This window comes from Convolutriloba macropyga, chromosome 5, assembly GCF_964194025.1.
Source record: "Convolutriloba macropyga chromosome 5, txConMacr16.3, whole genome shotgun sequence".
NCBI lineage: Eukaryota > Metazoa > Xenacoelomorpha > Acoela > Convolutidae > Convolutriloba > Convolutriloba macropyga.
This window is the reverse complement of record NC_134472.1, coordinates 56,586,373-56,602,855: the sequence shown is the minus strand read 5'-3', so window position 1 is coordinate 56,602,855 and position 16,483 is coordinate 56,586,373. Positions and strand designations below refer to the sequence as shown.

At 35.5% G+C, this 16,483-nt stretch overlaps 1 protein-coding gene across 7 annotated transcripts in view; it reads left to right on the top strand.

Moving 5' to 3' along the window:
- The window catches only part of LOC142339489 (Golgi apparatus protein 1-like), a 443,079-nt gene that overhangs the window by 355,653 nt on the left and 70,943 nt on the right, over nucleotides 1-16,483 (top strand). For 3 of the 7 annotated variants that reach the window (XM_075389543.1, XM_075389542.1, XM_075389541.1), the window contains 5 exons: nucleotides 1,593-1,838; nucleotides 2,558-2,744; nucleotides 8,274-8,336; nucleotides 9,205-9,249; nucleotides 9,544-9,776. In XM_075389543.1, coding sequence (XP_075245658.1) covers nucleotides 1,593-1,838; nucleotides 2,558-2,744; nucleotides 8,274-8,336; nucleotides 9,205-9,249; nucleotides 9,544-9,776 — 774 coding nt within the window. The remainder of the gene's footprint in view (nucleotides 1-1,592; nucleotides 1,839-2,557; nucleotides 2,745-8,273; nucleotides 8,337-9,204; nucleotides 9,250-9,543; nucleotides 9,777-16,483) is intronic. The other 4 variants (XM_075389546.1, XM_075389545.1, XM_075389544.1 and 1 more) reach the window with 3 other exon arrangements.

The window sequence follows — 16,483 nt, the reverse complement described above, 5'->3', positions numbered from 1 at the left end:
AAAACATTTGTCTTTTAGTCAGTTTTTTTCTCACCTCAGTAGCAAGCTAACGTCGTCCAAGGTTTGATAGTATGCTATTAAATAGTTGCTAGGGGGCTAGTAATTGTTTTCTACATTTTATTTGAACGAATTTCTATTTCTTTTAAATTGAAATTTTTTCTGAAAATTATTGCCTATCGGTCTTTGAGCCCATGAATTTTTGAAGGCTTGGAATTGGGTTACGGGATGGCGTCTAATAGCCTCTAGATACACAGAAACGATTCTGAAGATTTTAATATCACAATTTTCCGTAACGTTTCATTATAATTTGCAATAGATTTTTTTTCTTTCATTTTTGAGTTAATCGATCTTCAAGGGCCAATGAATTTCTTTGTTATTGCAGATATAATACTGGACCGATTTCAGAAACAAAATTTGGTTTTGAACATATTTTTGAAATAGGTATAATTAAAGAGATCAAATTTTGCCTTAGGGGTAAAAGCGTCTAGAGTTTTAGCAATTTTTGTTCAATTTTTTTGATTGTCTTAATTTCTCAGTTTTTTGGAGATGATTTTGTTTCTGTTTTCGCTGGCATTGTTCACGTGATCTGCTGGTCAGGTAGAGTACTTCTAAGTTTTTCATTCCATTCTTTGAATTGTATTTCAGGACTTTTCCTGCTATGTTTTTACTTCGTCGAACTTTTTTTCGCTGTACCATTTTGCCGCTTTTTCAGCATTTTGCGTGAAATCTTTTTGACTTCTCTAGGCTAGTTTCTCTCTTCTCTCATTCTGCTAAAAGTGAATTTGAACATCAGTTGCTCGGCAAAGCAATTCAAAATGAACAGAGTCAGAATGAAAAATTGAAGTCAGAAATAGAAACGGGATAAAACCATAAAGCCCAATTTTAGATGCCCGCTATTTGAACGTCGTTCCTATACGTCTTAGTTACCATCTCTTATGCTTATTGGCATTGATAGTAGCCCCTGTAGCCTCTCTCTCTAAGAAACAGAAGTATGTTCAACTACGAAATGCCATCAAAATAAATTGGACTTAAAAAATAATTTTTGTACAAAAATCTTTTTTTTTTCAATATCTTCTATTCTTTCAATCCCAATCATGCTTATTGGAATCAACGGCGGCTATTTTCCGGCAATCTGCCGGGTATGTTTGCAATTTAATATCAAATTAAATTAGTTTTCTATTGTATTCTAAACTTATCTTGCCTATAAGCTAAGCAAGAAAACATTTTTTCAAAAAATCCAGGCTTGTTTTGTTTACTAATTGCATGAGGAATTGCAAAATATGTTTTTTGCAATCCGGATTTTTTAACGATAGTCTCTAGTTTCTCGGTTGATCGTTTCAATATATCCTCGAAGGTAAATGTTCTGAAGGGAATTTTCTGTACCTTGCAGTATTAGGCAAGACCTTTGTTAAACTTTAGTAAGGTTTAACAACGTGCATGATTTGGTATTTTCTAAAAAAAATTGTTGCTGTTGGTCGATGACAGTTTGTTTCAAAATCGTTCGAAACGGTTAAGGGTTTACTGCTGCCAGACTAGTCCACTGATGAACTACATTAATTTTGGGGATAATGATAATGTTCAAATCTGTTTAGGCTGGTCACTCTCAAGGATACGTGATCGAGTGTTTGCGTGAGAACGTGAAGAAAGTGTCTATGGAGTGCAAAAAAGAGATCCTGTTAGTGGCCGAGTTGCAGGCAGATGATTTCAACTTGGACAGGGCAGTGTACTTTGCGTGCAAAGAGGACAGGAAGCAGCTGTGCAAGAATGTTGCTGCTGGACAGGGAAGAGTGTATGACTGTCTGTTGGATAACTCGAACAGCGACGAAATGTCCACTGAGGTAACTGATGTACCCTCGTGGGTTTAATGTAATGACTATAATTTTGGTTGTATCTTTTTGACATTTGGAGCTAAAATGGTGAAAGGTATTAGCTACAATTGATGTTGAAGGAAAACATTTGCCATAACTTTGTACTGTCTGCAATATCGAGAGACAAAGCAAGTTACAAGCTAAAAAGTTTATAAATTTTACAATGAATGAATTGTTTTTTTAAGAATGATCTTGTTAATTGCTCTTGAACGAAGTTCATAGCAATTATTGTAAACGTGTGTGTCTTCTTATTTTTATGCAAATTTTTCGCTTGACAATTTTGCGCTTTTCTTCTAGAACATTCTTTGACTTCTCAAGTGACTTTTTTACGCTTTCGTTCATCATTTTTGAGCGATCTCTATTGCTCTCACTCCGAAGTAAAGCTTGTTGCTAATATATAATTGGTTGCAATATAATTAAAATGAGTTACGCTTAGCGCAGTGGGTAGTGCGGGTGCCTAGGGATCTGGAGGGCAGTGGTTCGAGTGCCGTTGAGGGCAAGGTTTTTTGCACCCAAAAAGAAAAATTGTTTAGGCTACAGCCCCTGAATTAAATTGCCTCGCCTATCGTTCAAGAGCAATTCTTCCGACATTTGTCGGTTTATGTTTTCATACTGTTGCTTTAATGTTGAATCGACTCGCTGCCCCTGGCTTCTGTGAGATTCAAAAGTTCAGCAATTTTTTTTTGCAGTGCAAATCAGCCTTGAGTCACAGGAAGAAATTGATGGTGGAAGATCCCAAAGTGAGTTTCCCTCTGAGAGAGTACTGCATGGAGGACTTGGAGAGGTTCAAGGGAGAGTGCGACTATGCAGGCATGACTGGCGAACATTCACAAATGGCCAGCATGCTATTGTGCCTCGAGTTCAAGCAGAGAAATGGTATATAGTTTTCAAATTTCTGGTAATCAAAATGGTCCTTTTCTTGCTTAATGACCGTTACCATTAGCTATATTATAGTAAGGATGACACGAAGAATACAGACCAAAGCAGTCGCTAACTGTGCTTTTTAAAGAAGGTTAAGAGTTGAAAAAAATTTATGATCTAAGACGTGAAACGAGGGTATAAGATGCCATTTTTCATACCTGTGCTTTCAAATTGTAGATAAGCATTCCTTTAAAATATACTGTTATTGGCCGAGTTGGCTGGAAACCCTCATATCACCATTACTTATAAGATATAAAATAACTTTTATCCCTTGGGTTTCCTGAATATCATATTCTTGGGAAAAAATTCAGCTCTAAATCCTTAAGGAACCTAATGCGCAATAGTGCGCTAAAGCAGTCAAATGTTCTGCTACGTGAGTATTTTTGTCTGAAAAGTAGTTTAAAATTAGTCGAAAAGAAAAAAAAATAGAAAAATAAGTCGAAAAGGACAAAAAAATAGTTGAAAAGGGCAAAAAAGATGATTCAGCATTTCAGTTCATTCTGTGCTTCTCTTGGGTTGTATGCTTATACATGGATGAGGGTGATGTGATTTGCAGTTTCGTTCCTATTTGCTTCTTATTTGCTTTCAGACGATCTTGAAATCAAATATTTTTATAGCTGCGAAGCTGTAAGCTGAGCGTAGCTATGTTGCAGTGCTCTTGGTTTTTTTGTTTCGTCGTCTGACGCTCCATTTTCGTTTTACATTTGTTCTAGAACATTCTGTCTCGTCACTGCTTAAATCGTTTTTTCGCGCTTGATTTCACGCTTTCTGCGTGACCTAGATTGTGGTTATTCAGAAGTTGTCTGTTGCTAAAACAAAGTTGATTGCAAGAATAAAGATTGTATGGTCCGACAGCCGAGTGGTTAAGGCGAATGGCTGTTAATCAGGTGATCGGCCGTTCGAGCCGCGGCAGTGAAACTTTTTTGCACCCAAAAACAACCTCCTTTGAATTAAACTTGTAAGTTTTATAGGCGGCGGCGATAACTTCTATCAACTCAATTCTGTCTTTACTTTTTTTGAGACTGAAGATCTACAAAGCTATTGCGGCTATTTTTTGGCAATCTGCCAGCTATGTTTTTAAGATCTGTTCCCACATTTTCATCATTTTTGAAGTCAAATTGGAGTAGTGATTTTGGTCACACCGAAACAGGAAGTGGAGCGAAAATGCGAGTGATTTTGCGGCATGAAAATTTTTTGCTCTAATTTTAAAGCAGAGTAAGAAAACGGCGTTTGAACCAAAATTCGCTTTTTGGCTAGTGGGTTTTGGTTTTTGTGGGGCAATTTCACTATTTTTTTTACTGTTTTCAATTTTTTTGGATTGGATTTTTTCCTAAATGGTTTTAACAATCCATTCTTAGTTCATCCTAGGCGTATTTTTTAGAATGAAATTTACATTTCTCGCCATTGGTTTTTTGTTTTGGCTAGCAGCATTTTGACATTGATTTTCTGTTTTTTTTGTTTTTGATCTGATTTTTTAGAAATGGTTTCCCCAATTCACTCATAGTTTGTTCTATGTCTAGTTTTTTATTTATTCGATGAAATTTTTTTGAATTGTAGGTCAGGACTTGTCCTGCTATGTTTTTTATTTCGTCAAGGTTTTCTTTACGACCATATGTCATCACAACTTCAAAATATTCTTTTTCATGCAGTTTCAACTGATTTGCGTGCTTGACGTCATTTTTCACTTTTAGTGGAGCGATTTTTTTGTGTTCATTCGCGTGATTTAGTTTTTGGTCACACGTGACTTATCTGTAGCTATTAGAAGCAGCAACAGTTTTGATAGATTTTCAATCAAAATGTAACATCTGAGCATTTAATTAAAAGATTTTTTTTGGTCTGTTTCTTTCTTTTTGAGACTGCAGATTACGAAGCTACTGGGGCTTTTTTCTGGCAATCTGCCAGCTATGTTTTCAAATTCGCTTTTCCTGTTGGTAACGTTTTTCGTTTTGCATAAATAAAGATCTTTACGCTCGACTTACTTTCACTCACTGTTTCAACTGAATGGATTTTAAATTCTTTCACGCATTGAATTACGCAATGTGCTGAATACTGTCAAAGTCAAGAGAAAAATCAAAAGGGGACGGGATAAAGCCCGGTCATTAAGTTATTGAGAATTAGGTTATCGAAGTTCATTAGAGTGTTTGCTAGCTGACATTGGTTTTAAGGTTATTAGCTTTCAGTTTAGAAGCTGAATTAATTATTGCTTAAGAATCGAACAAACTGCACGCCAAATTAAAACATTTTTGTTAAAAAAAACAAAAAGTTCGGTAAATCTGTCTTTTCTGTTTCAATCCCAATGTACATCAAGCGCGTCAATGGCGGCTATTTTCCGGCAATTTGCCGGCTATGTTAATGACCTTTCATCTTGAGGCACTCAATAAACATGCAAAGCGTGAGGGTATTATGTCTTGAGTAGTTCTTTAAAAGTCCTAGTAGGCTAAGTGTTTGTTTTACCGAAAAATTTCAGAAGACTTAAATTCCTGGTGTAAAGGGTCAATTCTTCTTGCTAAAAATAAATGGATGTCTTTATTGGTAGTTGCGATACCTGTCTCATTTGAATATTCAGAAATTTAAAAATTGACAATATTTGGAAATCTGATTTTCTTTTAATGTAATTTTGCCTTGATCGCGTTTGTCAAATGGAGCTGTCCTTATCCTTAATTAATAGCCTCCATCAGCCTGTCAGCGGCTATTATTTAGGCACTCTACTTTATAACCCAAAGAATTTGATTTGTATTGGGGCGCTGTTTTTTTACAATCCAAAATTGGATTTTATTGGAGCTCTGTCTATTTATTAGTTGCTCTCGAACGAAGTTTGAAATAATATTGTAAACGTGTTAGACTTCTTTGACGCAAAATTTATGCTTGACCGTTTTGCCTTTTTGAGTGAGCTTTTTCGTTTTGTATTGTCTAAATTTCTCTTGCATTCACAATTTCAAGCAACTGATCTCAATTGGCAGCAGTTGACTGCAATAAGTCAATTGAAAATAGCGCCGCCAAAATTAGTGTGGTATTTTTGGCGAAAAAGTGGCTTGTTATAAAGGTATTTAATAACCTCTAATGGCGTCATTTTATGCACCTTTAGTGAGTTTATTTACTCTCCAACCTACTGAAATACGCTGTAAGCGATTCGAGCTCCCACTGTTTGATCGAGAGACCTAGGCTGGCTTTACCAAGTGCCTAGATTGCTGAATGTGCGGGGAAGAACTGAATTTAGGTTGAAAAAGTGATTTCATGTTCTACCCAAAATTTAAACTTTTTCAAATTTTATCGTGACAATCGATCAATTTTTGATGTTTTTGGTGACAATCGATCAATTTTTGACATGATTTATTTTTGTGTTAATTTTGGGAGCTATATGTTTTGGTAATGCAAACTTAAAAATCGGTTTTTGAGTTTTCGATCTTCAGGGGGCCAGTGAAACTTCCGTAGAAATTCCTTGAAATTATGTTAGTCCATATCAAGGCTTTTTTAAAAATTTGCAGTTTTCAATTTTTAAATTAATGGTCACTGTTAGTTTTTCGATCGCTAGTGTCCAATGAAACTTCAAAGCAAATTGAGACGGGTTACTGGTTATTTTTAAATGTTAAAAAAATTGTTTTTAGATATTAACATCAAAATCGTAAGAAACTTTATGGTAAAATTTGCCGTTTTTTTTGAAAATTTTTGTCCGGTTTTATAGCTTTTTCAACTTTTATGCGTGGAAGACTAAAAGACTAAAATTTTATTCTAGCTTAATTTTTGTTTTGATGACATTAGTGTCAAGAACTTTTCTTTCGTTTTTGATAATTTTTCCAAATTTTCAACTTCCCAGTTGCTGCTCTTTGTGCAAGCTGATTCATGCTTGCGTGCATTTTACTTGTTCTGGATATTTTAGCAGGAACAAATTTGTTTTTGAGTAACAAGTAGAACAAGAAAAATTTTGTTTTTGTCATTCGATTTTTCTGAGCTAGAGTTCTCAATATTTCAATTTTTAATTACTTTTTGTTGTTTTGCCTGTTTTTGAATGCCTCTTATATATATGCAGCAACTTTGTGTTGTTTAAAAAGTTCTCTGTTTGCATTGCTGTTTACTTTTTTTAACGATGACCGTGTTTTTCAATACGCTAGAAGTATACACATCCTAGAAGTATTTACTCGTTAAATGCTATTTGTTTTTGAATGCCTCTAATTCTGCAAAACCATCTTTGTATGTTTTGATTGTTAATTTTTCAATTGGTCTGAAGAGTTTACATTTTGTATTTTATTTCAGGACTTGTCCTGCTATGCAATTTAATTTAACTTCGTCGAACAAAAGTTCGTTTCTCTTTACCTTCACAGCTCTTTCAGGTTTTTGTGTGAATTTCCTCTCATTTTGCGCAAATTATCGATACTGTTGGTCTCAATTGTTTCTCCCCATCATCTATCTTATTGTAACTAACTTTTGTTTGGGGGTAGGACTTGTGGCCTTGGTGGAATTGTCGCGTCAATTGTTTTGATTTCATCTCAGGATTTGTCCCGGGTGTCGTGGTTTGAATCAATTTTTTATTCGCTCACATTTGATCACTCAGCCGCTGATTTTGATGTTTTTGTGTGACGTATTTTCTCTTTTTAATTGCTCTCAAACATCGTTTGTAGCAATTATATTACTCCTGTGGTCTTTTGCAATTTTTCGCTTGACCGATTTTTCGTCTGACCCTTTTGACTTCTCGTCCTCAGAAACGGAGTAAACAGGTAACGGCAGGAGGGCATTAAGTGACTGAGCAGCTCTCTTTGAGCCTTACGCCTTACTAGTATCTAAGTATGCGATTCATCGAAACTGCTTTGTGGAGACACAAATTCATGGTGTGAAGGGAGGTTTAAAATCCCCCTCAATCAGCACCCCCCCCCCCCCCCCCTCAATGCACTCTCTAGTGTTAGCATCCCTAAGCCTCAGCTCGCTACTACCAAAACCAATCGCTCGCCGGTCTTTTGAGAGCAATTAACACGGCGTTATTCGGTATTGTTTTTCGAAGTTGTTCGAACTCTATAGGTGATGATCAATACAGGTCTTCCAAGCTCGAATGTTATAGGACAAAATTGAAAGACAATGTTTGAAGTTTCAAAGGGTAGTTGAAATTATTCTTATATTAGAGTTGAAATATTTGTGTGACTAGGGGTCTCAGTTGTCTATATTGCAGCTTCTGGCTTACAATTTTTGGGATATATTATGTTTCACCTTAATTTGAAATATGGGTTCTTTCAAAAGCTGATCAACAGCTTTGTCTCCGCTGCTCGTGTTCCGATCACAGGGGAGCTTTAAATTTTGATCGAATGAGAGTCAATCAGGTCTATCTTCCTGCTAATGCTGACACTGAGCTTAGTTGTCAGCAAAAATAGTCTGTCAAAAGCCGGTGTTGATGTGTACATAATTGCTTTCTGTAATATTCAACCGTTGTTAAGGATTGATTGCTGAGAGATATAAATGGCTTAAAATATCAGCGGTAACAGTAAGCAAAAATTTCAGCTCTGCAGTCAATACGAGCTGCAGCGATGGCCTCTCCTAAAGGAATTGTTCTACAAGGACAAAGCAAGTTATCAAACAGCGTCTACTTCAAAATTGTTTTCTATCACTGGTTCTATCTGCTCAAACCAACAGTAATATAGATAGCGAACTTTGCTGCTAACTACACTTGCGTTTACGTAGAATATACTTTTATCACAACTAGAGGGCGCAGCATGTGCAGCATGAATTTAGATTTTGTTTTGGCACTAGGAATTGACTTTTGGAGAGGAATAATTCCAAATAGTAAGAATGATTGGTCAAAATTTGATATTTCAGCTTCAAATGTAGCTCTTCCTTCGTAGCCTTTTTATTCTTCTTACTGCCATGTGGTGTTATAATTGTTGAATTAACCAATTGAGTCACTGCGTTACAAATGGAATTTATATGCGTCTCTGAGCTCTTTTATGCTTTAATAAATTGAGCTAAATTTCGCTGCGCAATATCTTATTTGCACCAGAAATCACTCTGGTACCTTTCTTGAGCAAGGTGAACTTACGGAGTCCAGTGCAAAATTACCCTAAGCTCACGCCTGACATTAACGCAAAAAAAGTTGATCGAAAAAATTGTTGAAAATAGCGCCTGTTAGATCTTCAAATAAACTACGTTTTTGCAATCGTTATTAGATGATCAATGCCTTCGATTATCAATATTAATGTTATTGATTGCTTAAGATTTTTTGTCAACGGGGACAAAAGTAGCTTCTTATATGCAAAGTAAATCATTTACTAAAAACGTTTCGAGACGTACAGTTAAATTAACCAAGTTGAGCCAAGCCTATTAGCGCCTGAATGCTCTTTAAACTGTACTCATGTAGATGTCTTAGTCTGGTGGGTATCAAAATGCAGTTCTGATTTCGTCCACAAAATTTCACGAATCAATTGTTAATTTTCAGCTCTCACTGCCAAAGCACTGCCTGAAGGGCGGAAAGTCAATATTAGTGAGTTCTTAATTGGAAAACTTCAAGTTGACATAACTGTTGAGTGTCTACATTTAAAATGAATGTCGAATCCACCTTTACATTCACTTCTAGTTTTGCAGCCCCTTCCCACTTTTTCACCTCATAGACATGATGTTTGATTCCATCGTCAATATAATCACAATATCTATTGCGTTCTTTATTAACCTTTCTGTTACTCGACGTAACGTTTCTTAGTTGTCAAATTTGTCTATCTTGTGTTTTGTATTGACTCGTTGCGACTGCTGTTTGATGCTATAGAACAATCTATTGTAGGTAAACCCCTGACAGCCAAATGTGTGAGTGCAATGAAGGGTGCGCGTAAAATGCTTATGAGTGACTATGAGCTGAATCCGGCTATTGTGAAACACTGCAGTACTGTAATCAGTGACAAGTGTGGCGGCATGGAGAAGGGTGGAAAGACATTGCACTGTCTCATGAAGTTCGGCAAGAGACCAAACCCTGATAATTTTGACATGGAAAAGGAAGCGCCTGAGTGTTTCAAATCGGTTTGTCTAAGTTTGAGCTTCAGCACTTCAGCATTTTTAATAGTGCTCCGACGACCCACTTCATTCAGGGAGGATCTGAATGCTCAGCTGTTCTTTTTAATAGCCGCACAGCGATTGCTGGAGCTATTATTGGCCTTCTCTTGGTTTTTATTATTTCGTCGTCGCAATTTTTGTTACAACCATATGACGTCGCAACCACTTCAAAATCTGCTTTTCGTTCACTCGTTCATGCAATTTCAACTGAAGTGCGTGTGTATCGTCATTTCTCGCTCTTAGTGGAGCGATTTTTTGGGTGTGTGTGTGCCACTCTAAATGAAGGTTATTAGAGAGCAGCTAAAAGAGGCAGCAAAAACTTGTACAGATTTTTAATCAAAATATAACAAATCAGCCTTCCATGAAAAGACGATTTTTTTGTTCTGTCTGTTTTACTGTTTTTTTTAGTCTGCAGATCTACGCAGCTATTGCGGCTATTTTCTGGCAGTCTGTCAGCTGTGTTTTAAATTGATTTCTTCCTTATCGGATCTAAGTTGTTTTCTTTTCAAAAATCAGTGCATATGGTAATTTTCCTTTGATATGATATTTGACTGATTTAATGCCTCTTTACAACGTGAGGTTTTTTTGTATTTAATTGCTCTTGAACGAAGTTCATAGCAATTATTGTAAACATATGTGTGTCTTTTTTATGCAAAATTTTCGCTTTGAGTTGACTTTTCGAGTGACTTTTACGCCTTTGGCTTTTTGCGTCTCGCGTGATCGAAAAATCTCTCTCAAGCACAATTTTAAGCAGCTAAACTCAATTGGCAGCAATTTAATAACTAAAAGTCAAATGAAAAGTGCGCCGAAACTTTTAAAGTGTCATTTTTCACTTTAAATCTTAGCAGTGGTATGTTGACCTCTAATGTGTTTATTTGAAGTCCACTAATGAACTGCTTAGTTCCATTTAGACCCCACGACTGGAGCAGGCTGCAATTGATAGGAGATCCCACTAGTCGCTCAAGAGCAATTCTTCCGACGTTTAGTGGGTCATGTTATAGAATTGTACAAATGCCTGCCTGATTTTGGCAGGTTTTTATCCAATTTTTCTCAGTTTTCTGTTTTTTGGACTTGATCACTCGAAAAAGTTTTTTTGTGCAATGTCAGTGATCCTAATTTTTTTTAAACTATTAATTGAATGTTTTTGTGGCGTTCAGTATTTGAAATTTTGCAAAATCTTTTTGATGCGTGCAATTTTGAAAATTTTTTGACAAGATTTTTAGCAAAATATTTTATTGTTTCCAATCTCTAAACTCTGTTTCTGACTTTTAACCTATACAGGAGGAGAGCTATATAATTTTATCCAAAATCAGGAAATGTAATGGTTTTTACTTCATTTTTTCGATTAAATTTCTAATTTTCAAAAATCAAGATTGTCTTCTATTTCATTTTTTGTTTCTGTCCTTATTCTCTGCATTCTAGCATGTATCAATTTATTATTTTCCTTAGGTCTATATTATTATCAGCTCTGTTTTTATCAGTTGATAGGAAAATAATGATTTTAGCCTTTTTCTTAGGTTTTTATTTCGTTTGCTATTGATGTCATTTGACATAATGCGGCACTGAGAATTTGCTTGAAATGCCATTTAAACCTTTTGACTGATAATAACTTTCTACGAGTTGTATTTGGGTCTCAGTTTTCTCTGGCCTGTATTTTCTGTTTCTTTCATCTTTTTGGTGATTAATTTGAAATTTTTTGCAGATTTTATCCTTTTGAAATTTTTGTCTCACTATGGTTTTCTGGGGTTTATATGTACTTGAATTAAAGCCTCATGCCTGTAGGCTCCCTATGCTACAAATGATGCTTTTTCTTTCGCTAAGCTTTTTTTGCTACAAAGTTGTCTCTTTTTATGCTATTTGACAAAAAATTTTATACTATTTTCTCATTTTTCTCCTTTTCAAAAATGGAGATGTTTGTGAGCTTATTAGGGCTTTTCGAATTTTTTGTTAGATAACTTGTTTAAATTGCATGAAGCAAGGGTTTTTGTTGTTATATGTACTTTTACTACATGAAATATAAATTGAGTTTTCCTAATTTTTCGTTAATTTTTTCTGGCAAACTTTCTTTTGTTCTTTGACTTAGGACTGTTGTTTTCTCTGAATTGATGCGTTCCGCAAAAAGATTTTGATTACTTGAAAATCTGGTTCTTTTGGGATACTACTTCGATTCTTATGTTTTTATTCGAGGCTAGGTTTTTATTCGAGGCTATGTTTTTCAAGATTTTTGTTACGACCATTTGATGTCACAACCAATGCAAATCTGCTTTTTGATCGTTCGTTCATGCAATTTCAACTAAACTGTTTGTGCGATGTCTTTTTTGCTCTTATTGGAGTGAGTTTTGTTCATTCGCGTGATCAAGTTTTTTGTTCACACGTGACTCACCTCATTCTTAAAACTGAATTCATTCTGAAATAGACCTTTCCCTACGTTAATTCAGAGAGAGCAGGGCAGTTGAGTGTGTCACTCTGATTGGATGTTGTTTGGGGGCAGCTGTTAGAAACAGCAATAAGTTAAACATTCCATTCATAATCAAAATATAACATCTCAGCATTTAATAAAAAGTTTTTTTTATCTATTTCTATTTTTTTGGGAGTGCAGATCTACAAAGCTGTTGCGGCTATTTTTTGGCAATCTGCCTTATTTCAAGTTATAGAATCACACATGCTTGCCTGATTATGGCAGGTTTTTGTCCAATTTTTCTCAGTTTTATGATTTTTGGACTTGATTACTAGAAAAAGCCTTTTTGTGAAATGTCAGTGATCTTAATTTTCTTTTACTATTAATTGAATATTTTTGTGGCGTTCAGAATTTGAAATTGTGCAAAATTTTTTTCCATGCGCTCATTTTTGACAAGTTTGTTTGCAAATTATTTTATTGTTTCTAATCTCTAAACTCTGTTTCTTCTTTTCAACCTATACATGGGGAGAGTTATATAATTTTATGCAAAATCAGGAATTGTAATGGTGTTTACTTCATTATTTTTCTATTAAATTTTTAACTTTAAAAATCAAGATTAAGTTGTTTTTTCTTTTTTTTGCTTATTCTTATTCTCTGCATTGTAGCATGTATCAATATATTGTGTTCCCTTGGTATATAGTTCTTATCAGCTCTGTGCTTTTAACAGTTGTTAGTAAAATAATGATTTTAGCCCTTTCGACTTTTTTTCGATTGCTATTGATGTCATTTGACAGTGTGGCACTGAGAATTTGCTTGAAATGCCATTAAAGCCTTTTGACTGATAATAAATTTCTACGAGTTGTATTTGGGTCTCAGTTTTCTCTTGCCTGTATTTTCTGTTTCATCTTTTTGGTGATTAATTTGAAATTTTTTGCAGATTTTTTCCTTTTGAAATTTTTGTCTCACTATCGTTTTCTGGGATTTATGTGTACTTGAATTAAAGTCTCATGCCTGTATGCTCCCTATGCTAAAAATAATGCTTTTTCTTTCGCTAAGCTTCTTTTGCTACAAAGTTGTCTCTTTCTATGCTATTTGACAAAAAATTTTATACTATTTTCTCATTTTTCTCCTGTCCTTCAAAAATGGGGATGTTTTTGAGCTTATTAAGGCGTTGCGAGTATTTTTTTGTTGGATAACTGGTTTAAATTGCATGAAGCAACGGTTTTCGTTTTATGTACTTTTACTACATGGAAAATAAATTGAATTTTCCTAATTTTTCCTGTTAATTTCTGGCAAGCTTTCTTTTGTTCTTTGACTTAGGACTGTTGTTTTCTTAGGACTGTTGAATTGATGCGTTCCGCAAAAAGATTTTGATTACTTGAAAATCTGGTTCTTTTGGGTTACTACTTCGATTCTTATGTTTTTATTCGAGGCTATGTTTTTCAAGATTTTTGTTACGACCATTTGATGTCACAACCAATTCAAATTGCTTTTTGTTCGTTCGTTCATGCAATTTTAACTGAACTGCGTGTGTGATGTCTTTTTTGCTCTTATTGGAGCGAGTTGTGTTCATTCGCGTGATTAAGTTTTTTGGTCACACGTGACTCACTTCACATTCTCAAAACTGACTTCATTCTGAAATTGACCTTTCTCTACGTTAATTCAGAAAGAGCAGGGCAGTTGAGTGTGTCACTCTGATTGAATGTTGTTTGGTGGCAGCTATTAGAAACAGCAATAAGTTAAACATTCCTAATCGTATTATAACATCTCAGCATTTAATAAAAAGAGTTTTTTTGTCTTTCTTCTATATTTTTTGAGACTGCAGATCTACAAAGCTGTTGCGGCTATTTTCTGGCAGTCTGCCATATTTCATCAGTCAGTGTTAGCTGATTGTTAAAATTTGACGTAGAAAGATAAAGAGTGGTATCATCAAAGAGCCCATGAGTATTTCAATTGGAGTATTTTTATTTGTTGTCGAATTTGTGTAGAATGTTTTATTTGGAAAGTTTTTTGTCTATTTTATGCGAAAGTTTTGCTTGACCTGGTTAATATCAGCCGTAATCTACTCAGTCGGCTATTATAACGTGCCTGTTATGATTCGAAGAGGAGTTTTGCGTGACCTTGTTTTGCTTGACCTTGTTAATAGCGGCCGTAATCTACTCAGTCGGCTATTATTACGGGCCTGTTATGACTGGTAGAGGAGTTATGGTGATTATTTTTCAATCAGTGGCTTTATTTGTAGAGGATTTGTTTTGGAAGTCCAATGCCGCATGTGTTTAGGTCAATCCTATGAACAAACGTCTAAATTTGAGAGAAAATAAAGTGGTTTTTGTTTTCATGCATCATTCTGAGAGAGTGAGAAAGAAGGCGTGCAGCATTTTTGTGCTGAGCGAGCGATAGTTTTTGATCACACTTTTCCAAGCGGTATTTTTTATTTACTCACCCAACTTTTAATCCATTTTAACTTTTTCAGCCAAAGGTGTTGGTTCCAGTTATCTCAGCTGGTAATAGTAGATTTGGAATCATTTGAAGCAAAATATTATACCTTAAGATGTAATGGAAAGGTATTTTGCATTTTTGTCCTGTAGGACGCTTTTTTGCAGTTTTTGTAATCTCCTTTTTATATTGTTTTGGAGAGTTTTTCGTTAAACTGTCGTTGTTGTAGTTTTGTTGATCTTTGGATTTAATCAATTAAAAGCCACCGTCACCCTCTCAACGGCTATTTATTAGGCGCTCTCCTTTTTAGCTTTACCTTTTGATCACGTTTTTCGTGTTACATAAGTCACGGGTTTACATTTGACTTGTGACTTACTTGACTCACTGTTTCAACTGAAAGGATTTTAAATTCTTTCAAGCATTGAATTATGGAATGTAGTGAATCGGGTCCATTAAAGTCGAAAGAAACTGGATTAACCGACAAAGCCCGTCATTAAGTCAGAGTGCATCAGGTTATCAAGGTTCATTAGAGCGATTGCTAGCTGACATTGTTATTAAGCATAATAGCTTCGAGTTTATAAGCTGTATTAAGTATAGTTTTTAGAGTGTAACTGAAACTGCACACTGAATTTGAACACTTTTTGAAACTTAGGAAAAAATCTCTATCTTTATCTCCTTTTCTCGTTTTCTGTTTCAATCCCGATGTGCGTCAACGACGGCTATATTCCGGCGCTGGTTGTGTTTTTAGTTTTGAGTTATCTTTATTAGAGAAATAAGTGGAATTATTTTCACATTTTGGCCTATTTTCATGTGTTTAATTGCTCTCAAACGAAGTTTGTAGCAATTATATTAGTCCTGTCGGTCTTTTTTCTGCAATTTTTCGCTTGACCGATTTTTTGTCTGACGCTTTTGACTTTTCGTCCTGAAAAACGGGATAAGCAGGTAGCGCCCAGCGGGCACTAAGTGCTCTTAGAGCTTTTCAGCTCTGTTTCAGATCAATCTGTTTTGGAGACTTATACTTATGGTGTGAAGGGCGGTTCTTAGAGATTGGAGAAACCCCCACTGTTGACCCCACCCCCAACAACCGTGCTGTTGCCCCCCTCCCCCACCCCACTGTTGTACCCCCATCAGCACCCCGGTTCCCCCCCCCCCCCCCCACCGTGGCTAGCTACCGACGAACAACGATCGCTAAAACACACAAATCTATATTATTTTTCACAATTTTTTCAAGCTTTTTGAAAATTTTGTCATTTTGTCCGCGCTAGGTGTCAGGGAACCTCCAATAGGGTTTGAGAGTAGGTTACTGCATAGTTCCTAATGGTATTGGAATGGTTTCAACATTTTAACATCTTAGCACTGTTTTTGACAAAACGCGCAATTTTTTTCAATGTGACATTTTTTTTCATTATTCACGTCTTTCCAGACGCAAGGGCCAGAAAACTTCCTTACGGGTTTAATAATAAGTTACTGAAAAACTGTCGTTTTTTAGGCGTCTGCAACCTCAAGACCCACATAACCTCCTCTAGAGTATAAAAATGGCTACTGCATAGTTTCTAGATGTAATGTTTTTAAATTTAGTTTAACTGTATTTTTCATGTTTATTGAGTAGTTGGCTCGAGCCTAAGTGAATATTTGCTTTGAGTCAATTCTGGAGTCTTCCGGCTAAGTTTTTGATAGTGCTCAAACAAAGCCGGATTTTTCGTCTGACCCATTTGACTTGCCCTCAAAAACGGGATAAACTTATTAGTCTAAGTATGCGATTGACCGAATCTTGTTGATGGTATGAAGGACGGTTCTTGATCTTGAAATTTCACCCCCTCTGTCACCCCCGCAACAATTA